General features: G+C 39.2%; 1 protein-coding gene and 1 long non-coding RNA gene across 6 annotated transcripts in view; one reads left to right on the forward strand and one right to left on the reverse strand.

The window, feature by feature from the left end:
* The window catches only part of LOC118148438 (uncharacterized), an 84,845-nt gene extending 68,920 nt beyond the window's left edge, over positions 1 to 15,925 (forward strand). For 2 of the 3 annotated variants that reach the window (XR_008477030.2, XR_013527847.1), the window contains one exon: positions 7,568 to 15,925. This is a non-coding gene — a long non-coding RNA (uncharacterized LOC118148438). The remainder of the gene's footprint in view (positions 1 to 7,567) is intronic. The other variant, XR_008477031.2, reaches the window with a different exon arrangement.
* Positions 15,926 to 18,036: 2,111 nt separating this feature from the next.
* The window catches only part of TOX (thymocyte selection associated high mobility group box), a 309,742-nt gene continuing 301,520 nt past the window's right edge, over positions 18,037 to 26,258 (reverse strand). For all 3 annotated transcript variants that reach the window (XM_008982689.5, XM_002758935.6, XM_035277514.3), the window contains 2 exons: positions 20,477 to 20,628; positions 18,037 to 20,143 (listed from right to left, as the gene is read on the reverse strand). In XM_008982689.5, the coding sequence (XP_008980937.1) occupies positions 20,107 to 20,143; positions 20,477 to 20,628 (189 nt within the window). In that variant the 3' untranslated portion in view covers positions 18,037 to 20,106. The remainder of the gene's footprint in view (positions 20,144 to 20,476; positions 20,629 to 26,258) is intronic.

Consider the following 26,258-nt stretch of genomic DNA (forward strand, 5'->3'; position numbering starts at 1 on the left):
GATTCCACAGGAGTAAATGAGTTCAATGCCTATACCACTCTTGGAGGTATAGATTCCACAGGAGTAAATGAGTTCAATGCCTATACCACTCTTGGAGGCATACATTCCACAGGAGTAAATGAGTTCAATGCCTATACCACTCTTGGAGGTATACATTCCACAGGAGCAAATGAGTTCAATGCCTATACCACTCTTGGAGGTATACATTCCACAGGAGTAAATGAGTTCAATGCCTATACCACTCTTGGAGGTATACATTCCACAGGAGTAAATGAGTTCAATGCCTATACCACTCTTGGAGGTATACATTCCACAGGAGTAAATGAGTTCAATGCCTATACCACTCTTGGAGGTATAGATTCCACAGGAGTAAATGAGTTCAATGCCTATACCACTCTTGGAGGTATAGATTCCACAGGAGTAAATGAGTTCAATGCCTATACCACTCTTGGAGGCTCAGAATCCTGAGTCGCCCTGGACAGCTAGAGAGAGGGGCCAGCAGTCACCTTTCAAATGCATGTGCTTTTGCAGTTTCGTTGTCGAATTATATGGCACCTGCCTGGGAATATAAAGGAGGGTTTTATATCTGCAGAGACAAGATCCCAGGGGTCCATGCTAATGCCTCACCTGTTTAACTCTTGTTCATATTCTTTTTAGGCCTTCAAGATAGACCAGGATCCTGTGTAGCAAATCCTAAGTAATAATTTCTGGTTCTGTGAATTTCATTCACCTAGTTTCAATTTCACTACTAATGTACTTTGGTTCATAATTTAAAAGGAAAGATTTATGTGCATATAGTAATTTCAAAAGGGAATGTGGTATCTATTATTCTATAGTGTCTTTCTGCCCTTGAGCTCACAGGCCTTTGTAGATGATAAGAAACTATATCTTGAAGGGTATTTTTTGACTTGTCCGGAGGGTTACCTTTGTGACTGATCAGCTTTAGAGAATTCCTATTGTCAGACAGTGAAATTTTGTCCAATCAGAAGCCTTAGGAAAACTCTCCACCAAGATTCTTTGTCCAGATCTGTGCAGAAAGACTAAAGGTCAAATATGAGAGGGATTTCCCTTTTCAGCAGCACTCAGCCAAAGACTTGAGCTAGGAGCAAACTCTTCAGTATAGAAATGCATTAGGAATTAGGTTCCAGGAATATACATAACTATTCCTCTAACGTTTGCATCACCAAAATACAATGGGATTTTTCTGGTGTTCCTGCCAGAGCTTCATAAATGGGCCTTTCCTCCATGGAACCATCTGCAGTTCAGATAGGGTTCCCCACGTGGGTAGTTAGATAATAATAACTGGTTAGATTTTCCCCAGAGATGACTAATGGCATGTCAGAAATTTAAAAAAATAGGTAGTTATTAAAATATGGCTTTATACATATAAAAAGTTTTTAAAAACATTTTTATTAAAATAACAGTTAAATGATTCCATGCTTGTTACATAAAGCCCTCATCCTATGGGTCGGTTGTGGCTGTGTCCTCTTTGGGTTTTGCCTGGCTGGAAGTTGGCTGTGGAGTGTCTCTCTTGCCAGCTCACCCTAAGAGAACACTCTGCCTTGCTCATCTCCGGAGACACCTTTTGTTGTTGTTGTTGCCCAGGCTGAAGTGCAGTGTCGTGATTTCAGTTCACTGCAACCTCTACCTCTCGGGTTAAGCGATTCTCCCGCCTCAGCCTCCCAAGTACCTGGGATTACAGATGCCTGCCACCATGCCCGGCTAATTTTTGTATTTTTAGTAGAGATGGGGTTTCATCATGTTTCCCAGGCTGATCCTGAACTCCTGACCTCAAGTGATCTGCCTGACTTGGCCTCCCACAGTGCTGGGATTATAGGTGTGAGCCACTGCACCCGGCCTTGGAAGGCATCTTTAACACATTTTCTTTTTATTCTTTTTTTTTTTTCCTTTTTTTAAAAGACAGGGTTTCACCATATTGGTCAGGCTGGTCTTGAACTCCGACCTCAAGTGATCTGCCTTCCTTGGCCTCCAAAGTGTATTACAGGTGTGAGCCACCGTGCCTCGCAATCCTTTTCTTTATTAGTACTTTTTTTTCCTCCGAGACCCAAAAAGAGGAACAGTGCATTGTCTCAAGTTGAACCCAACTGGGAAACAGACTCTGGAATGGAGCAAAGGAGTATGCTGAGGAGTATCCCTGGGATCAAAACCTGTAGAAGAAGAGGGAAGGAGGACAGGACAGAGAACCACAATGTAGTCACCAAGAAGACTGCATCTTGTCCCGGTCCCACAGAGAGCTCTGGGGCTGGGACAGCCCTGCAGAGTTGTCCTGGCTTGAGGCAAGGAGACAGGGCCTTCATCCAACCCTGTGTGCTAAGCCATCGGCTGTGTACCGCCCCTGCAGTGTGGGCACAGACCTGGCAAGGAAGCTTCCCTGGGTTCAGTGGTAGCCCCCAGAGAGGGTCTCTGCTGAGAGCCTTGTAGCTAATGCTCCCAACAGCTGGGGCAATGAGTATCTTAGTCCTGAAGACAGACATGACACCATGGCAGACACACCCGTCTCCTCATGTGGCTTAGCTCTTCAGGTATGCAAAAACCTGATGCAGCTCTTTCCCACGGTACTGTCTGTTTCTTACCAACCTATTTGTTTGGTTGATTTTGGGGATAAAGTTCTTTGATGTAGTGTGTGTGTGTGTGTGTGTGTGTGTGTGTGTAAGCCATATATTATCATATATCTATCATATGATGTATATATATGTTATATCATATATCAATCATATAATATATATGTTATATCATATATCTATCATATGATATATATATGTTATATCATATATCATATTAGAATATCTACATGATCTATTTTTATATCTACCCTAGTGTGCTATGCTGGTATGCTCAGGATTTTATAGGTCTTTATGGGTATCTAGAGGCAGACAAAGCACTGGAGAGAGGAAGTACTTTTGAAATAAGTTTTTAAGAAACACGTCTGCTTTGACATTCATCTGCCAGGTCTCAGCATGGCCTGAAGGACCACAGAGTCCTCAGCTTTGGTTGTCCAAGTGTTCATAGTCATATGATGACAAAGAAAGCATTTTCCCTCTGAGAGTGGTATGTAACCACTTTGTGGAACTTGGACTGCGAAATGTGTTCTTAGACCAGAGAATCACACGGCTTGCTGAGGAGTGTTGGCTCAGAAACCTTGGCCACAGAGAGCTGCCAGGTTCTAGAGGGCTCTGGGGTTGTTCTGCGGGGGGAACGTGGGAGACCTGCAAACTGTTCCAGGATTGACTAGATCCTGCTGTTGAGTGACATATTTCCAAATTAATCCATGTATGCAGTGCCTTAAATTTGTATAGTTCCCGACCTGACATTTTCATTACCCCATTTGGTTGCTGTTGCAACCCCAAATAGGTGAGGTGTTGGACTTCTTCCAATATGATTTTATTGATGAGAATATAGAGGCCTTACGAGGTTAAGCCAGTTGCCCATGGTCTGTGTGGCTTAGAAGTAAGGCACTCATACATTGTGGTTTGTTCAAAATGGTCCTCTGTTGTTTCAGTGTAATTGTTGGTAGTACCTCCTTTTTATTCACATGAATTTCTTGGTTCAGATAATACGTGATCTGGCTTTTGAGTTCAGGCTTCTTGATGCTGAATCTGCCTCTCAGGCTTTCTCTAATGCCTTTCAGTGGTCTTAGAAAGCTATAGTATCTCAAGTCCATGTGGCTTCTGGGACCCAGAACAGTCTCTTCTCCACCAAGCAGGTGTTGGCTCTGCCAGGGTTCTGCCCAATGTCTTACACAGCACCATCCGGGAGAAAGCAGAATCGATTGTATTTTCCACTAAGGTTTTTTTTTTTCTCTCAAAGATATATGATCACTAAAATCTAGCCTGAAAGAAACAAGAGTAAGGCAGTGTTTTTATTAGATTGAGATTCTTTTTCTGCATCCTTTTTTAGACTTGGAGAACTGGAACCTGTGCTGATTTTTATTACCAAGTTATGCTTTCTGGTAAGTGAATTAGCAGGTTAGATTCTGCAAGTCATCTTCTGCAAGTGAGATACTTGGTCTTTCCCCAGGAAATAGCAGTGTGAATACATCTCCCAGTGAGAAGAACCCATATTGCTCTTCCGGTATGGAGCTGTTGGCACCTTTTGATAGCAGCATTAGATGTGAGGTTGGCAGCATTAGGTGTGAGGTTGGAGAGTACCTGAATTGTCAGAAATGCATTAGCATCCAATGCATTCTGTATGAGGCTGCTCATGCATGATAGATCATAACACTCAAAGTCATCAACAGCTCAAAAAATCCCCCAACCCCAAATAACCCAAAGTTTTATCAAACCTCCCTGATTTGATAGTTATAAAAGCAATGATTGATATAAAAGTTATCAAATGATGGATATGAAAGTTTGACAGTTATAAAAGCAACGATAGTTATAAAAGGCTCATCTTAGCAGTAAGCATCAACTGCTGTTTTTGTTAATAATGGTATTCCCCTGTTAATGGAGTAAACAAAGAAGGCTTTTGGTTAGAATTTACTTTGGTATAATTTGAGTGGTCTTTAAGAGCCACTAATTTTCAAAAACAGCCTTAAAATCATGCCTTTTAATAGTTTCTCCATCACATGATTGAAAGAGGAAAGAGAGATTTATTTTTCTAAGTGACTTTTTAACCTACTGGGATAAGAGTGAGGGGGGGAGAGAGAGAGAGAGAGAGAGAGAGAGAGAGAGAGAGAAGCTGGGGTCTCTTAAATGTGTGAAAACAACCAAGGCTCTTTGAGCTTTCACTTTTTATTAAAATACACAGCTAAAATTCAGAATTAGAAAGCTCCCAGTTTAAAAACTAACAAATGTACCAAAAGCAAAATCCAAGGGCCAGAGAGGCCCTCTGAACATACCAGCCAGTGACTCTCCTGGCTGAGGTTCAGAAATGAACAGAAAACACCACTCTTCTCTAAAAACAATTGGTATCACTTTGGTTTCCCAGTTACATTTTCCTGTACAGCTGTATCTGATAGAATTATCAGTTAAATAAATGACTCATTTAAGAATTAAAAGCATTGGAAAAGGCAAAAAAAAAAAAAACAAAAAAAACAAACTCTGTTAACTGTTGCTGTTCTCCTCTTGAATTCCTTGCCTGGCATCTTTAGAAGAGTGTAGAGTAGTCTCAGGTTGAGCTCAACATAGGTATAGAAAAGTGTCACTGAGATTTCTTATCTGAATTATTCAGGGCTGTGAAGATCTAAAATATTTCAGTTACCACCATTTCTCCCATTTCAATTTAAGAATTTTCTGTCTTCAGTGGCACATTCAAGACTTTTTCTTTCTTTCTTTCCTCACTGTCGTCCCAGGCACTTAGAATGTGTGGGTACGTGCCCTTCCAGTGTGACCTCTTGGATCAATTCAGTTTGATGAGGCATTTTCAAGAAAGACCTTTTGATAGGGCTTAAAAAACCCTGTAACACCTTAAGTTCTTAACATTACTATACGATATGCAAAAGAGACATTCTCACCTTATTTATGTATTTCACTTAATTCTACACCTGTCCCATTCTCTGGTACCAACCTTGGGTTTTGGGAAAGATGTGGAGATGGAGTGTGTCTAGAGGGTACCTTAATTGGTAACGAAGATTTATCTTTCATTTTCATTCACATGTTTTGATACAACTGATTCAAATTATTTTCCCCCGAATGTCTGGCTTCAGAATAAGTCAGTTTACAGAAAAAAGAATTATATGCCCAAGAAATCATGCTGTAAAAAGTTCCAAGTGGTTGTCAGAGGTCACCGTACGTTTTGGCATGTGTTTCTCTTTGGCACCCTTCTCTTACGTTATTGTGAAGATAAGCCTTTGTCCCACGTGGGAGACTGTGAAAGACACAGCAAGGACTGCTGGAGTCACCCTACAACGTTTCTTGGGACAGAAAAGTACTAGGAAAATTTCCTGTCATTTTATTCTTCAGCCCAGTCACAATATATAACAAGAAAAAATTGGAATATTATTGGAGTAAACAGAAAAAGAAGGGAGCTCTGGTGATCAAAACTGTATTTAGATGTTTGTATTTAGATTGGCCAAAGATTCTGGTGAGGTCTTTATTAGTAAGTGCAATAATGTTGATAGCATACTGTGTGTATCATCTGAAATCTTACTCCTCAAGTCCTAGTACTGATCTGCTCCCAGCCCCCTTCCCATGTCCTGTGGAAATCCAAAGTGCTTTCCATGTTTCCTGTGGGTTTTTGAGCAGTGAGTGAGGGAATGGTGCTTTTCATATTTCAGTCTTGTACATCGGCTGAATTTTGGTAGGTTTTAAATTTCTTCTCACTTGATGCAAGTTGTCACTCTTTCCAATGATGTTGACCCAGATGTGGAATTTAGCTTTTTCCTGTGATAGCCACAAAAATTACATGCATATGGATGACACAAACAAATGGAAACACATCCCATGCTCATGGATCGGAAGAATCAATATCTTGAAAATGGCCATACCGCCCAAAGCAATCTAACAATTCAATCTAATTCTTATCAAAATATCAACATCAGTTTTCACAGAATTACAAAAAAAAATTCTAAAATTCATATGGAACCAAAAAAACAGCCCAAATAGTCAAAGCAATCCTAAGCAAAAAGAAAAAACCTGAAGGCCTCACATTACCCAACTTCAAATTATACTACAAGGCTATAGTAGCCAAAACAGCATGGTACTGGTATAAAAGTGGATACACAGACCAATGGAACAGAATAGAGGACCCAGAAATAAATCCAAATACTTAGAATCAACTGATCTTCAACAAAGCAGACAAAAACTAACATGGGAAAGGACATCCTTTTCAATCAATGGTGCTGGGAAAACTGGACAACCACATTTAGAGAATAAAACTGATCTCACCATACACAAAAATTAACTCAAGGTGAATTAAAGACTTAAATCTAAGACCTGAAACCATAACAGTTCTAGAAGAAACTCTAGGAAAACTCTTCTGGACATTGCCTAGGCAAAAGATTTATGACTAGGACCCCAAAAGCAAATGCAACACAAACAAAAAGAAATAAATGGGACCTCATTGAACTAAAAAATTTCTGCACAGCAAGAGAAATAATCTTCAGAGTAAACAGACAATCCACAGAATGAAGAAAATATCTGCAAATTATGCATCTGACAAAAGATTAACATCCAGAATCTACAAGTAACTCAAACACGTCAGCAAGAAATAAAAACAAATAATACCATTAAAAAGTGGGTAAATGACGTGAATAGACATTTCTCAAAAAAAGATATGCAAATGGCCCAAAAACATAAAAAAATGCTCAACATTACTAATCATCAGAGAAACGCAAATTAAAATCACAATGAGATGTCACCTTATCCCAGCCAGAGTGGCCATTACTAAAAAGTCAAAAAACAATAGATGTTAGCATGGACGTGGTAAAAAAGCAAACATTTACATGCTGCTGGTGAGAATGTATATTAGTACAACCTCTATGGAAAATAGTATGGAGATTTCTCAAAGAACTGAAAGCAAATCTACAATTCTGTCTGCTACTGGATATCTATCCAAGGAAAAGAGTCATTATATTAAAAAGACACCTGTATGTGTATGTTTATTGCAGCTCAACTTACAATACCAAAGATGTGGAACCAACCTAAGTGCCCATCAACCAATGAGTGAGTAAAGAAAACGAGGACTATATACACCATGGAATACTATTCAGCCCTGAAAAAGAAAGAAGTAATATATTTTGCAGCAGTTTGGATGGTACTGGAGGCCTTTATTTCAAGTGAAGTAAGTCAGGAGTGAAAACTCAAATACTGTATGTTCTCACTTATAAGTGGGAGGTAAGCTATGGGTAAACAAAGGCATATAGAGTGGTATCATGAACACTGGAGACCTGAGAAGGGGGAAGGCTGGAAAGGAGGTGAGGAATAAACAGCATATGTTGGTTATAATGTACACTACTCTGGTGACAGGTGCACTAAAATTTCAATCTTCACCACTATACAATTCATTCATGTAACAAAAAATCATTTGTTCCCCTAAACAATTGAAATAATTTTAAGAAAGAAACCCAAATACCGAATCTTCTCACTTACAAGTGACAGCTAAACACTGAGTACACATGGGCACAAAGATGAGAACAATTGACACTGGGGCCTACTTGAGTCAAGAGGGTGGGAGGAGGAGGTTGTGGGTCAGAAAACTACCTATTGGGTACTAGGCTCACTACCTAGGTGAAGAAATCACCAAACCCTGGTGACACACAATTTAATCATGTAACAAATCTGCACATGTACCCCCGAATCTAAAGTGTAAAAACTTTTAATAAGACCATTCCTTTTAGAAAGCAGTTGTGATCATAAAAGAAACTTGGTATCTTCATTACTTTTGGGAAAGCAATCCATAGGATGATGATTTTCTGTATCTCTTGGTCTAGGGGACAATCTTCTGTTTTTGCGATTTTGTCTAGAGAGATAAAAGGCACTATTTATTTATTCAACATTTATTTATTACAGACTTTTATCTGCCACTGAACTTATAGGTGTGGAAGGATCACAAAGTTGAATAGGATCTAAATATCTCTTAATCTAGCCATGGAAATAAACACATAATGTGTTTCTGCTGTGCAGAATACTTATAATACTTTAAAAAATTTTCCTCCAAGTGTGAAATGGAGTACTGTGGAAATATTGAAAACGGAATGTTAAATTTAGTGAGAAGACGAGAAGTCTTCAAAAGAAGCAGCGGAAATAATCGCAAGGTGTGGAGCCTAATAGTCTAATGTGTTTGGAACTGGCAAGGAACTGGGTTGCCAAATTTCAGAATCTTGGAAGGAAAATTGAGAAGCAGTAGCAAGTGAGGTAAATTGATGCCAGATTCTGCATGGTTGTATACACCAGGCTCAGTTGTTTGAACTTTAATCCATAAGCAATGGAGGAGCCACAAGAGTTTTAAAAATGAAACCTTATTATATGTAATCTGGGTTATTAAGAAAAGACTAACATCTGTCTGTAAACTCCAACAACTTAGGTCACTGTTTTAGGGGAGAATGTAGAGAAATGAAACTAATGTTGTTTGGGAGGAAGAGATGAAAAGTAATTCAGAAAATTTCATGACTAATGAGGATTTAGCATCATTAAACACAAGTGTCCTATCTGTGTGTGGGATGAAAGGAGGGAAGAGTGGAGGATATGAAGGATCCTAACTTGGAAGGCTAAGTAGGTCAGCATGCCATTCTTCAAGAAAGGGACTTTGAGCAGAGAAACAAGCCTTTGCTGGAAGGTTATACATTTGGTTTAGGCAACTCTTTTAATGTCAATTGCTTATGAGGCACAGAATAAGAGTTGCCTGTCTGTGGTCAGCAGAACTATGGTTTAACATTTAGAAGAGGTGAGACTTCAGTGAGAGATTTTGGGGAGGGTTTCAGTATAGTCAAAAGCAGCAGAGAAATCCAGGAAGATGATACAGAATACAACTTATATGAAACTGGCAATTAGTGATCATTGCAGATAATTTTCAAGAGCAAAGTCAGTGGTGGTATGGTAGAAAAGACCTTAGTTGAATGACTGGAATTTGGTGTGGTAGACACTGCTAATATTATTGCAAATATCTATTCTCCCAGTTTTTGTCAATAGATCCTTAGTTTTAGTCAAAGGGCTATGTGCAGCTAAAGATGACCATATGAGACATTTGTGGTCAATGAGACATATGTAGAAGTCTGTTGTGATTATCTGGGAGAGTCTGTGGATCTTGACAGGTACTGCTTCTTTTCATTTTTCCTCTTTGCTCTTCCTCCTTCTTCTGTCCTAGAATACTATATGAGGCAACAATGATGACAATGAATGTCTACACATTTAGGGTGATGAGAAAGATAGCAATGTCGAGGCCTGAGATGATTCTGACCTATCTGTCTCTAGAGATCTTGTTTTGTAGGTCAAACAAACTGTTGAACAGCTTTGGTCAGATAACCTAGAGCTTTTTGTAGCTGGATATGTTTTCATGATCAGAAGCTAAACCTTCAAGTTGGTATTAAACCTGGGCATTGGCAACAAAGAGTCTCTGAGACTTAAAGTTGATGGCAAGATCCATTTGGCATCCATTTATTAATTATTCTATGGACACCTACCTCAAAATCTTCAGGGGTAGCTCTAAAAATGGAGATGCTAGGTCATACCTATAGACTACATCAGATCGTCTGGGAATGGAGCCTGGAAATCTACTTTTAATGCACTAAAGTTTGAGAAATACAGCATAGTTTATGGCTCTTCTATGCCTCTTTCCGATTCATGCATGTTGGGTACACTGTGGGCAGCCTGTGACAGTGAGTCTGTGTCCATTCCATTGGGGATAAATGGTTATATCTCTATCTGGATAAGTTAAAGAAACAATTGAAGAGCCAAGTGGAAATTTAGTCATTAGAAAAGTCAGGCTTGGATGCTGACATACTCTAGGTTGATTTTACAATGTATAACATCAATATCCAGTGCCTTTAAAATCTGTAAAGGAATGGGAGATCTTGAGGGCCACTGAATAACTGAAGAGAAAATAATTAGGGTGTGAATCTTTTCCTTTCTCTCATCATTGAGGTCACAGGCACAAGCACATGTGATATCTCTGGGGAAAGCAGTAAGAAATATTCTCATAGAGATAAGAAAGAGGGAGGGAAGATTGTAATTCAAAGCAAAGTTGGATAGTTTTATCTCCTATGTTTTCAGAAATCAGTCAAGTTTTCATACCACTGTATAGTTCTTATTGTAGGTCACTAGAATATTATATTTCCACCTGTCATTTTAGTTTTAAAAACTTAGTATATTTTTTTCTTCTTATGTTAACACAGGTAAGATCTAGTTAGCAGTTTCCATTGACTGTGTACAACATCCAAAAGTGGGTAAGGTTTTGACTTGTTTATTCGTAGTTTCTTTCTTTAAACATGGAGTCTGTGAAGAGATTTTTTTTCAGTAGGATATGTTGTCCAAATGAAAACATTCTGCAAAGTGATGACATAAAGATAAAACCAAGATAAAGAGCTGAGATATCATTATGTTTGACAGAGGATATACAGGACTTATGCTGAAATCGAAGTGATAAAAACTAACCTCATGAAAAAATGCAAACACTCAAAGGTTGTATGAAAATATACACAAATCACATTTGTAAAGCGTTTCTAATGCCATTTTTTAAAAAAGTAAATTCCCTCTAAAAAGACTCATCTTTGGGTGGCAGAAACAATGAGGATTAAAATCTGAGACGTCAGCAAGACTCCTTTGCATCTTCAAAAATGTGAAAACAAACCTTAAGGCAATATGCTAAAAATAGGCTAATTTTAGTGAAATGAGCTGTTTGAATAAATGAAACTAATAGTTTTTATGTAAACCATCTGTGGTGTGAAATGGAAAGTCATATAGAAAAGTCCTTAGAGACTTCTGATCGCTCTACGTTAGAAAGGAGAAGGGTAGGAGAAAAAAATTGGGTCTCTTTCTGTCTCTCTGGGAATTAACAAAGTGATCAGCAAAGTGAAGCTGCAGGCCACCTTGCTCTGGCTGCAGGCAATCTGGCTCCTCCAGCTGTCCAGAATTTGAAGGTGAACGTTCTGAAAATGCAAGTCCAGAATCATTTTGGTAAACCAATAGGTTGTATAAAGTAGCAGATCCTCCTGGAAGGAAAGAATGGAGGAGAGAAAGAGAGAGGGAGACCTAAATTCTCAGAGACTTAGTGCTATAGAGGACTGTCACTCTGTCATGTTGGTCTCCTGAAACCACATCATGAAACCAGGTGTTAAAAATGACCCAGCTCAACAGCTAGAATGGCTTTGTAGGTATGTGTATTTTGTAATAGTATTCCGGAAATTGCAGTTTGATTTAGACACATTGTTCTTTCTTTTGTTCTTCCATGAAACACTTGCTAAGACCAGATTTAGGTTTCTGTGGGTCTAGCTTGATAAAAAAACAAAAACAATGTAGAATATGAAATACCCCAGAATGGGTTCCAGTTTATAGAGAGATGAGTTCTAAGGATTTTCCTCAGGCTGGAGAAACAATAGTCCTTGCAAAGGCAAATCTAGTAGGATAAAAGTACAGGCTACTTTTATACAGGATAATTTCTACACGCCTGTGCATTATACCAAGATGTTAGGTTTCTGGAGGGACTTTACCCATGGACCACACGCAATGGGGTTAGTTTCACTGGTTTTTTTTTTTGGTAATCATAACAGGGTCCCAACAGTTTGTCAAGGACTAATCACTTAAATTATTGGCTTCATCAGATTCAGTCTTGGAACTGGTATACCCCTTCATCTCCCACACTTAGTTATCTCATCTGAATAATCAAAGAATTACAGGCCAATGGGAGGCAACCAAAATTATAAAGGAGCTATGAAGAAACTTTGCCACATGCTGCCCCACAAAGCATGATGGGAATACATGTAAGTGATTTTTTCCCTGCCTCTACCCTGGCCTTTCATTGATTCTATTTAAAGCAGCATTAAGTTTTTCGGGGATAAAAGGTTAAAGCTGTATCTTAACCTTCTGATTAGCAACAATGTACTTTAAATCCAGTGATAGACTTCTTGCTTTGCTGTAAGGTCTGAGGTACCTTTGGACCAAGTAAGAGGGTGTATTTCTGCACAGTCCGGCACTTGGCCTAATTTCTCAGTGTGAGCAGGCCCCTGAAGAGAGAGTTCTTGGCCTAGAAAATGACCGCAGTGCCCATAAGCCCGGAGCTATTTTAGAACTTAGAATACTCAATGGCTTATGATCAGAGATGAATTTTTAAGTAAATTCTGTACTGATGCTTCTTTGTCCATAGCCTGTGCTTCAGAGTCAGGCTCAGTGGGGCTGAGGCAAACACACACCTTTCTTGTCTTCTTAATGTTTATAGTCACTTTGTTTCTCTAATTTTAAGTGTTGAATTAGTGCTCTTTCTCATCCCACCACCGCCCCCCATTGTGATATGTGGAAAGGACTGGAGAGACAGCTTTTGGATGCTGACGGTGGAAAGTGACACATTCAAGGATGAGTGGATGGCTCATTTGTCTGTTCCTTGGAATCTGGCTTGATTTGATCCTGATTCAAATGTCAAGCATCAGAGTGCATCAACAGCAGAGACTTCAAAATGAAGTTATTTAAAAGTTAAACGTTGGTAAACACCTGCTTGGAATGTCCTTGTGGACAGCTTGCATTCTAAGCCACCTCTCTCCTTCCCCCAAGCCCATACCTAAGAGTGTAATGGAAAGTGTCAGCGGAGAAAGGGTTAACAGATGACAACGTCCTTTTGCATCTGCTCTAACAACTTAGTCCAGCCTGATGCAATGCAGAAATGCAGAGATTAATCTTCCGAAAAGCAGTCATATTGGAAAGGCTAATGTGACTTTCACCACAACACTGGGCCCTTTGTAGTCCGATGTTTAATTCCACTGGAATGTTATTCTTTCCACTGCTTTTCTGACTATATTTGGATTTGAAACTTCCAGGTCTTATTCCAGTACAAAACTCAATCTGCCTTAACAGACTTCAAAACATCCAAATCTGTTTTATTCTACAGGTTTCCACTGAATCAAAAAGCAAGGTGCATGGTTTACCAAGTAAATGGCTTGTCCTCTTTCAGAGTTCTTGGGAGAAATCCCAGTTCCAATGCTAAGGATGAAAGGCCACTACTGAAACTTGCCCTTAGCATCCCACTGTGGGGTCTCTTCCCAGCTATATGTCGGATACGGCTTGTGCCAGGCCTGAAGAAACAAAACATTAATTTTGGAATTCTGATGGCTTTAAACCTTTGATCATCACTTTCTAAACCGTCTTTAAAACATTTTGCCTACAACAGTTGCAAGCTGTGGTTTTTTTGTCTGTGTGAGGTGACTAACAGTGCTACCGCTACGCTCTCTCCGCGTGGGGAATGTATTCATCTAGCACCCAAAACCACCTACTGGCTTCCGGCACCTCTTATCAGCTAAGCCATCAGCCCTGAGCTGACATTTCAGCATTTAGAAGCTCCCTACCCCCACCAAAAATAAGTGACAGGAGGAGAAAAAAAAGCTCATTTGGCAAGAGTTTGCTTTTGCTGTTTGGCCTGGAGAAAGACATTCAGAGTGGTAGAAGATTGTTTCAGAACAGCTGGCGAGCACCAGGGTGTGAGGCTGATTTTCAGATATGACAGCCACTCACAGGAATGCTGCCAGATACAGCTGTTTAAAAGCCTTAATAAACAGCAAGTCAATACTAATCTTTGCCAAATTAATCTTTTCCCTGACAGCCCATCAGAGCAATTATGTTTGGGCTTATTGTAAACATACAATTGTCAAACAGGGATGCTTCAGACTTTAAAATACTGTCGTTTGATTCAGACTCTTTCTTTAGAATGGTATTTTTGTTTTCTCTGTAGCATCGTGAGTCTTTCTATTTTATTTTCTACTCACTGTTCTTTTCTTCTGGCCTCATGTCCATGAGAATAAAATTTCACTTTCAAATGTCTTTGCCAGCAAGCTGTTAATAAAATGTGAAATGATTGCTGCTGGTGGGCTTCGTTAATTAGGCACAACTCTGACCGTGCTGAAATGTAACAGGTCGTTGTTCTCAGCTGTCTCCCATCCAGGAACAAGAACTTCATCTCCACTTCTTCTCATCTACTACATTACAGGCTGGTGCTGGATACAAATGACAAGCTGTTTGGCTAAGTATGAAATGAGAAGGCAAAGTCTAATCTCCTGTGTACACGTAGATTGCCAAGTGGGGTTGAAGTTACCTCTTCCTTCTGCTGCTCCCCGTGTTCCTCCTCTGTGGTTGGTGAGGTTATGGGGGGGCTCCCCACACGCTTTCTCCAAGCAATGGTCATTTGTACAGATTCGCAGACTTTTTTTTTTTTGTAAGGAAAGGTTTTCCACACTGGGAAATGGTTCCAAATAAAAGTAGAGAAGTCGCCTTTGAAAATCCTAGAAAATAGAACCAGGAAATACAGTCTTTTCCTTTCTTCACCAACTCAAACTAACACTTGGTAATTAGAAAAAAAGTTCAGCAGCCTGTTCCATCAATAGTTTAATTTAGAATCCATGAAACTTGTCTCCTCAGTGTTCTCTCTCTGTTTGACACCCTACATGTCTAGCACCTCTTTTCTCCCTTGCTGCTTATTTTCTTGGTGAGATTAGTGTGTATTACATCTTTTACTTTCGTCACCACTAGAAAAACTCTTGTTCAATTATGTAGGCCAAAAAAATATGGCATAACTCATCTTGAAATTTTTTTCAATCTTTTTTTGTAACCCTAGGTTTTTAATGAAACATTTCCATCTTCACTCCTAATGCTTGCCTGTGATATTCAATTCCCATCTATATTTAAAGAGGCTTTAAATTGTCAAGAAAACCCCATACAATTCCTGTTGAGGACAACTGGTGATGTTTTACTGATCTTCCTTTGCACGATTGCGTTTTTTTACGTGCCTACTCTGTGCTAAGACATTTCAAGTTGTTTTGGAGATAAGGAAATGGTTGCGTTTCAGACAGAGATTTGTACTATGGGGTGACTCACATGAATTCAACAATTAAGTGGAAGGGTAACTTAGTGTAATAAATATTTAGAGGTTAAACTCATGATGTGAATTTTTCACCTTATCTTGCTACTATTTTCATATTTAATCATCAGTAAAAGAGATGAATTTTTCTGTTTCTATTCTTCCTTGAAAATAATAATTATGGCTGGGCACGGCAGCTCATGCCTATAATCCCAGACCTTTTGGGAGGCTGAGGTGGGCAGATCACTTGAGCCCAGGAGTTTGAGACCAGCCTGGGCAACACGGCAAAACCCTGTCACTAGAAAAAATAGACAGAAATTAGCCAGGTGTGTTGGCATGCACCTGTGGTCCCAGATACTCGGGAGGCTGAGGTGAAAATATTGGTTGAGTCGGGGCGGGGGGTGGAGGTTATAGTGAGCCAAGATTGTGCCACTGCACTCCAGCCTGGGTGACACAGTGAGACTCTGTCTCCAAAAGAAAGAAGAAGAAAGAAAAAGAAGAAGAAAAAGGAAGAAGAAGAAGGAGGAGGAGGAGGAGGAGGGGGAGGAGGAGGAGGAGGAGAAGGAGGGAAGAAAAAGAGACAATGACAATTAATTATGTTTTGAATAAGAAAATGCAGGTCAATCTCTATTTAACAAATAAACATGAGAATGTCTATGCTTGACAAAAACTCTGTTCCAGCAGATATCCTATTATTACAAATATTCACGTAACATTTTTTATTATGACAAAGAAATATGAATGGCTATTGGGATTTCCTGGCAATTTAAAATGTTCCTTGATGAATATAACATGCCTATCTAGGACTAACTCTTAAGTGGCGTACCTTGTAAACAAATATAATCGATTATTCCTTTGAGCATTTTCTCCTAGGACTTTGTAAGGTACCTCTAATTCCATCTGGAATTACACATAAAATTATAGTCGAAACCCTATTGTCTCTCATTCTCACACAGTTTGGTTGAACCATATGAAATTAGCATTTTGTAGGCAAAGCAGGTCAAATATTGGCAATTTTATATGGTTCAATCAAAGCACTTTTCCAATGAGTGGGACAACTCTTTTGCAAAGGGCAAAAGATCCATAGGAAAAGGAGATTGGCTGTTGATATGCTAGTTTTAAATCATGCATTCATAAGTTTAAGAAATATCTTGGTAACGAATCTGAGCCAGAATATACAAGTGACCCTTGATTAACAAGGGTTTGAACCAAGCAAGTCCACTTATGTGCAAATTTTCTTTCGTCTCTGCCACATCTGAGACAGTGAGAGTAACCCTTCCTCCTCCTCCTCCTCAGCCTATGCAATATGAAGAAGAGGATGAAGACCTTTATGATACTCTCCTTCCACTTATTGACTAGTATATGTATTTCTCTTCTTTATGATTTTCTTAATAACACTTTTTTCTCCAGCTCACTTTAAGAATACAGTATATAACACATAAAACATACAAAATATGTGTCACTCAACTGTTTTGTTATTCGTAAGGCTTCTCCTCAATAATAGGCTATTGGTAGAGAAGTCTTGGGGGAGTTGAAAGTTACATGTGCATTTTTGACTGCGTGGGTGGGGAGAGAGGTTGCGGTCCCCAGACCCCCACATTGTTTGAGGGTTGACTGTACTGCTTTGGGGGTGGAGGCCTCCAATGGACTGCTTGTGTTTCATGCAGATGGGCATCTTTGCCTTTAAGACAAAGGATAAAAATAATCAGAGACCAACTTCATCCTTGGCTATGTTCACTAATTTGACTAACTGGAAGTCATTATTTGACTCGTTTGCCTGGTCAACTCGGTCACATTTGAATGGGAATTAGGATTTTGCATTACTCTTTCTTAATCATTTCTTAGTGATGTTAGCGACAACTCAACCCACTCCTATACACACTTGCATTTTTTTCTTTTTCTAATCAGTTATAATTTTGATTTTGGTATGTTGGTGAAGAAACTTGATGTTCCACAGTATTGCTGCATCTCTCAGAATGACTTTACTGGTAGTCCTGGAAATCCCTGGAGTGCTTCAGCAGAGAATGCAGTGCACACTCCCACTGTTCCTTTCAGTTACAAGCTCCAAGGCAGGGCGTGGACTACAGTGCCCAGAGTGGATTCTGGCTTTCCGAAAGATGGCAGATTTCCTAGGCAACAGCTCACTGTACTAGAGCCTCAGGTTGGTGAGAGGGCATTCTCAGAGTTTCAGGAAAGAAAGTTTATGGCCATGTCAGCCATTGACCCCCACTGTGCCCAATCACTTCCACCATAAAATTTATGTGGGATTTCTCATCTGACTGGGCTTGCTCTTTAGAGACTGATGGATCACCGAATAGAATACGGTCACGCATAGTAACAGTTTTATTGATGATGTGTTTTCTTTTATTTACATTTGTTTTTACTGTATTTGGCATGGAGTTTCAACACTGTCTACCCTGGTCGCACAGCTGCTCTAGAAAAGCTGTAAACAGCACGGCACTGTGCTTTCCTGCACAAACCGCCTGTCAAGGTTGCTCATTCTCCTCCTGGTAATTAACCTTCTCACTTTAGACTTAATGCAAGTGAAATTGTTACTTTATCATAATAAATAAAAGACATTAGTTAATTAGTAGTGCTGGTATATTTCTAAAATACTAAACAGACAAACAATAAACTGTGAACTTAATCACATGAGTTCTTATACAGTTTCAAGACAGGAAAATTAGAGCTCTCAGCTACAGTCATTTTAATAATCACATGGATCTGCATTATTTATTAGTTATTACATGCTCAAGTGATTCAAGGTTGTACAATGCCTAAAATCATTCCAAAGCAAGCATACCTTTTGTCTGCTTAATTCTGAGTGGATTACACAATGCATATATTTGTATTTAGTTAAATTGCTAAATTTATTTCACATATTCCAAGAAAGAGACATCAGCCCTTCTCTTGATTTCCAACCAGCCTAACTCACTTGGTATGATCCCCACAAAAGGAATAATCTGCTAGCTTTTTTTTTTTTTTTTTTTTAAATGGGAAAGTTATACAAGCCTTCAGGCAGATTCTCAAGCGCTTTTGGTTCCCTAGCAAATCTCTGGTACCTTAAGAATTCTCTTGGAAGACCCAGAAATTCCAGAAAGAGCAGTAACTTGAGAAGGGACAAAAGACAGCAAGAATCTCAATTTTTATCAACAGCTTTCAAATTTGGATGGCTTTCTCTTTTTCTTTTGCTGTCTGGTTACTCACCTTTCATTTTTAGATGCTTCCCTTTCACTTCTTCCAGCCCCTAGTTCAATTCTTAAATGCTTTCTGGATTTTGTGAAAAGCATGCAGCTTGAGGAAGTTTGGTTTGACTTTTACTTTCTTTTGCGGGGAGAGTGGGGTGGTTCAGAATTGACTAGAACCAGCTGAGAACCAAGAAGCAACCCTTTGAAGATAGAGGACCTGTCTGTTTGTTTAGACTTGGAGTTGTGTGACTTGGAGGGCAATTCTGTTATACTGGATGAAGAAATAAAGTCCTTAAATATAATAGTTTTTTTTTGTTTCCATCAACCAAAGAAATGCAGAAATAAGGACTGGTTACTTTAATTTGCTGCTAAAAGAGAAGCAGGTTTGGCTTTATTCATGTTACTGTAAAAACTAAATAATAAAGTATTCACACCAAGCGTGAATTTTTTTTTTTTGCCAGCAAAAGTTAAAACATCAAAGAAACCTCTTTCAAATACTAACAAATTTACTTACAAACACCTATATTTATTATTTCATAAATAGGCGCAACAGGCTCCATAAAAAAAGATTAAATACAGACACAGTATGAAGAAACAATAAGACAGAGCCATATGTAAAGGTTATAATTTAGCTGTTTCCAATCTGTTTCTGCATCTAATAAAATACCAGGTAAGCATTTGGCAGTTTTATACATAAAAGGACTTAAATGACATTTACTAACCATTACACAAAAAGTGATACAAAAAAGCAATTTCTCTGCAGTACAAAATAAATGTGTTTGCGCTTCTTTTAATACTCATTTCTTTTCGTCTGATCAATGAGACAAAGCCAATTTGCTTTTTAAATTAAAATCACTTGGGAATACTTTTTATTTTCAAATATTTTGAAAATATAGAACTATTAGTTGTTTTAAAAATGAAGTAAAAATATGAATGTTTGCCAATTTAACCCCTATTGTGAAATCAATAAACTGGAATGAGCCAGTTTCAATTACAATTTAGCTACAAAAACATTCACATTTTATACTCTAGGAGAGTGTAACATAGATGCTATTTACAAACTCGCTATGACTGCTACATCAAGCCATTTAAAAAGTCTTTAGTAGTTTCATATAAACACCCATTATGAAAACCAATGGAAAATCCAGGACTTTTATCCGAGACATCTACAGTTGCTAAGGCAGTTACTAGAGCGCAGCACTTCACAGCAAAAAAAACCAACATAAAATCTGAATGGTCCAAATTTCCTTCAGGGAAGAAGAAAAACAATGTCCATAAAGGATTAAAAAAATAATAAAGAAGCATGACTATTTCTTCCAGAGTGGGTGACCCACAAGCTCAAATGGTCCTAAGTGCTTAGCAACTTGTATTTTCTAATAAAATGGAGAACCGCCTTGACTGTACAAAGCAATCCATGGTGAAAACACTTCCCTGAATTCCTCAGTGGAAAGAAGAGGTGTTCAGATTCTCAAGTAAGGTACAGTGCTTTGTCCCTCTGCATGCCCCTGTATGAAAAGAAAAAAGACAATTCCTTGTTACGAGGTAACCTGTGCTACAGGTGACAATGGGGGATGGATGGCTTTGAATTATTTGTTCCCGCTTGAGTTGTTCGCTGGGAAAGGGCAATTAGTTAACCCACATCTAAAGGGAGAAGCGATCTAAAGGCATTTATTCTTGGAAGAGCTAGAAGACTGCTTAACATTTTCTGGTGTCTTCTGCCTTCGTGAACGTGAAACTATCCCGGACCATGTTTTTGGAAGCAAGCAAACGATCGACTGGGGATGATATGCATGCTATGAGGGCTGCCTACCACCAGGTGGCGATGACCGGCCGCTTACCCACTACTGCAGTAGTCGTTATTCCAGTCCACCGGCTGCGGGGGAGGATTTCTGCACCCCGAACGCACATACTCCATTGCTTGGGTGACAACTTGTGCAGCTGTAGATGTAGGATTGATAATAGTCTGATAGTCGGGTTGAAGAGTAAATCCCTGAAAGGGAAAGCAAGTCCGCAAATAAGGATCAAAATGCTTTTTAAGAAGAAAAGCACCTAAATATTTATTCATTCTTTGCAGACACACTAGGCCCCTTGCTTCTGTCTCTGCGAGGGCAAGCCTGTCGGAAGAGCCCAGAAAATTTAAAACAAAGGTAGAAAAGAGCTGCCTACAAGTCCATTCTTCTTGCCTTTTCTTCATTTAACCATGTGTCAGAAAACCTTTAATTATACCCTTGAGCAGATAAATTGAATTGAGAAACAATTTCAAATATAGAGGAGCCAACTCAATCAAAACAAAGGGAGAAGAGAGCCTAAACCCCTCAAAGTTTATGTTTTCTATCAAACCTAAAGACACATTAATAGTTAATCCCCAGAATATGCAACAGAATCTGTTTCGAAGGATTCAGGCAGCAGGTGGCTGAGTGTTTTATTAGACTACACCTATTCACATATTGTTCTCAACCCCCTTTTTCTTCATTCAATCACAAAGGGACCATCTGCTTCTTCTTTTATTTGTATTTCTCTCTCAGCTAAAAAATTTCAACCAAAGCTTTTTAACAGTTGTTGGACTAACATAGGGAAAAGAGATTCAAAACAACTTGCCACTGGAAAACACAGGGAGGGAAAAGTATATGACAGAGCAAATATTTTTTAATTGAAAAGTCTATTAACTGGCAAACAATAATCAGACTTCAGGAAGATTCTTCTAATACACTGGCATGGTGAAGTGTTGACTTTTAATCCTAGCGAAGCTATTAACAATTCAAGGACAGAATCTCTGAAGTATATAGCTATATCTGGTAAACAAAAAGCATTCTACACTAAGATTTATTTTTAGCTTCTCTGGTGAATTAAAGAGCAACATAAGCAAGCTTTGCTGAAATGACCAAAAAGGCAACTTAATTAATCTCATGGTTGTCTCTGCAGCAGATTCCATCCATGGTTTTTAACCACTAAGAAATCGAGAGATTAAAAAGCAAATCATTCTCTATTTACTTGGAGAAAGCTTTTGAAGGTATAATATTGTTGAATTTTCACTTTTAAAGAACTCAGCAGGATGATGGGAGGATTGATTTTTAACTAGAGATATCTCGTTAGACTTTTATTCATGTTTGAGTGTCCCTCGTGTAAAGACTCAAAGGCACCTATTATTAAATATTCTCATTTCTTATTATTTGCTTATTAGTTTATTTCCCATTCAAATCAAACCAGTATTACTGATTTATATGCAAGCTATGGACAAAGACAAAACTCTGAATGATTGGAAACAAATCACTGAAAAATGGAGAAGCCAGCCAGATTGGTTACTTTATCTCACACAGGCAAAAAAAGTTCACAGCTTGCTTAAGGAAAATAAGTGTATCTGTGTAGACATGACCTGCTCCTCAAGCTGTAAATATCTTCCAAAATATTTCCCTAGTGTCTAGTTTGGTGCTGGGTGAAGAGCAGGAGAAAACTCTGAGAGGAGCCTTGTTTTGACTTCCTTTACTCCGCCTCATCACAAGGCTGCTGTAAGCATCTTGAGATCAGTGAGTGTTTCAAATACTTCCTATTTTCAGGGCCTAGCCCATAGTAGTGGCTCAGTAAGTCAGGTTTTTCATAAGTAAAGTTCATTGCAGAGAGTTTGATGCTACTGTTGGAAAGGTATAGATTATATAAATGTTTAGTTGTCAGGGATTTCCTATCTTTTTGTTGTTAGAGATGAGGCCTTGCCCTGTCACCCAGAATGGAGGGCAGTGGCATGATCACAGCTCACTGCAGCCTCAAACTCCTAGACTAACATGACCCTTAAGCCTTGGACCCCCCAGGTAGCTAGAACTATAGGTATGTGCCACCATGCCTGGCTAATTTAATTATTTTTTGTAGAGATGGAGACTTGCAATGTTGCCTAGGCTGGTCTTGAACTCCTGGGCTCAAGTGATCCTCTTACCTTGGTCTTGCAAAGTGCTGGGATTACAGGTGTGAGCCACTGCAGACAACCCTATTCTTTTTAGTGTAAAGTTCTCCATATTGGATTTTGTTTTGTTTTGGCTTTGAGACAGACACTTGCTCTGTCACTCAGGCTGGAGTGCAATGCACCATTGGCAGCCTCGACCTCCTGGGCTCAAGCAATCCTCCCACCTCAACATCCCAAGTAGCTGGGACTCCAGGTGCTGCCACTATGCCCTGCTAAATTTTTTTTGGTGTGTGTGTGTCTGTGTTGTAGAAACAGAGTTTTGCTATGTTTCCCAGGCTTATCTCTAACTCCTGGGTTCAAGTGATTCTACCACCATGGCCTCCCAAATTGCCGGGATTAGAGGAGTGAGCCACCACGCTCGGTCTCCATGTTGGATTTTTACACAGTTCATCAAATGTAACTTAAAAGGCCAAAGTCTCAAAACAGGAGTAGTCGAGAATATAGTGACTTAGTTGACGGCGTGAAAACATATGAAAAAGCAAAACACAAGCACAAACAAAAAAACCCAGAAACCACACAAGAATGTCCATTCCTTCCCCACACAAAGGCGACAGAAACTGCCATTTTTTTCCCCAATGAAAAAAATTCCTCAGATTGGGTGAGAAAATAATAAGAAAACATTAACTTATTAATTTAAGATTAAATGCATGACTTCAGTTTACAAAGCCCAAATTATGTGGTAGCTACAAAGTTCAAGGAATTAAACTTCAGCTAACTTCAATGGTCTATTTTAAGAAGATCACTAATATCAAAATAAGGACCGAGAAAAATACAAGCAAAGCCTGCAGTAATATTAGTTCACATTATTTTACTTCCTTTCAATTTAGAAAACGACACATTCCTCTGAACACTAAAAGAGATGCTGAGGTCAAAACATAGCACTCAGTAAAAATTGATTATCGGTGTAAATGTGAAACAACATGATGATATACCTTTTTTGAAAAAATGTTTGCTTAGCAGCCTAATTAAACAAGACGGAATATTCTGCATTTTAATACTCAGGAGAAAAATCACCAACTGTTTTGAAGCATGCCTGGAATTTTAAATTTCATTTTCTGGTGCCAGATTGAAATAAAAATAGGAAACATGATAAAGATTAATTTGATGTCAGAAGGGACATTTGCTCTTTAATTAGATTTCTGTAGCCCTCGCAGTTCTGTTGTGCCACCAGAGCAAGCTCGGAAAAGCCTGCAGCACAACCAAACAGTGATCCTCATATCCACACTTTACTGGGAACTAATTTCATTTCCTGCCTGTCTGGAGAGGTATTTTCAACAGGCATCAATGTTTTTGTCTTCACAACTGATTTATTCATCAATCTCAATGTGATTTTTTTTTAAACCTTTAAATTACACCCAAATCCTAAAGCAGCTGTTTATTACACAAGGAAATTGAAAATCTGTCTGTGTGATATCATACAAAGATTTTTTTCTTAAGGTTATAAAGGAAGTTGACAGATATTAATGATTTTTTTCTCTTGACCTCATTCAACAATCTCGTGAGCAGAAGAAAAAGGAAGAAAACTGGACAAAAAAAGCACAGGTCCATGGTTTCAGTGTATAAAATATTATTCTAGAAAAAAATGAAACTATTATTCCTGGCAGACTACGCAATCATTTTGTAGGATACATTCATTTTCAAAAGGATAATAAAATAGCTAAAGTAATATTGGGATATGAGACATTATTTTAAAAATACAGTTGCTGTTAACTTTCTTCTCTCTCTCTCTCTCTCTCTCTCTGTCTCTTTCTCTTGTATGTGTGTTTGGAGGTATGCACATGGCCCCCACATGAGGAAGCAGACATCTTCCTGGTTTGAATGATGAATCAGATAGGTCACATTTTATCCACAACTCGGGTCTGCATCTCCAGGTTGAAGACTAACTGATGACTCGAATGTGGGCCCCAACAGACTGAGGCGGTAGCAATAAATGAAGTGACAGCAGTAAATCAGGATCAAAAAGGGGTAGTGGACTCCCTTTTTGACCTCGATTTTAGGATGATCAGTTCTCTGGGGATACCAGTCCCCTTCACCTGCAGGATCCCACTCCAATTCCCTGCCCTTGACTCTGACCTTACCCCTACCTCTCTCTTTGTTCCCCTGCTTTCTGCTGGCCTCCTTCCCATCTCTAGGCTGGGTCCAAACTCCTGTGCTCCTCCCCAGACTGGCTCTCCTGGCCTACAGTCCCCTTTCCTGGCTGCTGCTGTCTATGGGAAGGTCCTCCACACCCTTCCCACCTTCCAGTATTTAAACATGCTTCCTCTTCTCATCCTTCAGGTCATTGTGCCAATGATTGAGAGGGGCCTTTCTTGTCCATCCTAGCTAAAGTTGCCGTCCTTTCTCCATGCACCCTGCAGTCTGTCTTCCAGTTTAATTTTTTTCATGGGACCTTCATTATATGTTTATCGTATAACCATTGCCATCCCTCTCCTGCCAACTCCATGGGGGAGGGGTCTCATGACTTGTTCTCACTCATCACTCAATTTCCAGAGCCTAGACAGTGCCAGTACATGTTACGGGTTTAATTAATATTTTTGGAATCAATTACATTTAAAAGATTTATTTATTTATTTACTTTTAAAATTTTTATTATTTTTTTAGAGACAGGCTCTCTATGTTGCAGGGGCTACTCAACAGGCACAATCCCACTACTGATCAGTATGGGAATTTTGATGTCCTCCATTTCCAACCTGGGCCAGTTCACCCCACCTTAGGCAACCTGGTGGTCCCCCCTGCTCCCGGGAGGTCACTGTATTGATGCTGAACTTAGTGTGGACACCCGATTGGCAGAGCGCACTACAGCCCAGAACTCCTGGGCTCAAGTGATCCTCCAGCCTCAGCCTCCTGAGTAGCTGGGACTACAGGCACGCGCCACTGCACCCAGCTGAATCAACTACATTTTTAAAAACTTTCAAGGAACTGAAATTGAAATCTACAACCTGAACTTTAATTTCTTCTAACAGAGGAAACACGTTTACTGTTCATTTATTTCTTTATTTGTTCACTACTCAACAATTATTTTGACTACTTACCATGATCAAGGCATTGTTAAAAGAGTTCTTAGTCAGTGTAGTCTTTGGAGTGATTTACTCTCCGCTTTGGGTTTATGCCATTTGGGTACATTGTAATCAGGTCTTCCCATCTCAGCAAGCACACTTTTTGGGATACACTAACAGAACTGACTGAAAGGATAACGAATAACTTGCCCAATGTAATCTGTTCTATTTTTTCTTATTCAGTTAAGATTCTTTATGGAAAGACAAATCTCTTGGATTTTTATGTGTGGCCTTATGTATATCTGAAATATTGGAAAACTACTCAGGATCACAGCCGCATCATCCAAAGTGTTAGTGTTAGCATAAATAGAAAAAGGAATCATCTCTGAGGGATAACACAGAAAAAAGATCTCCTCTGCACAGAACTCCAGCCCTCAGCATGGTGAGGAAACTGAACTTTTGGTTTCTTAACTCTGGGAAGAAACAGCCCCCAAGTATAGTGCTATAAGCAAAACATGGGTCCTTAGCCGGGCAGCACCCTCAAACAGGGGTCAACCAACCAGCCAAGGGTGGCATCCTCCAAACCATTGATTCTTCATGCCAACACTACTCGTTCGTTAAGATGCATGGATACCCAGGAATACCCCTTTAAATGAAGGTGATGTTTGATGG

Source organism: Callithrix jacchus, chromosome 16 (assembly GCF_049354715.1).
Source record: "Callithrix jacchus isolate 240 chromosome 16, calJac240_pri, whole genome shotgun sequence".
NCBI lineage: Eukaryota > Metazoa > Chordata > Mammalia > Primates > Cebidae > Callithrix > Callithrix jacchus.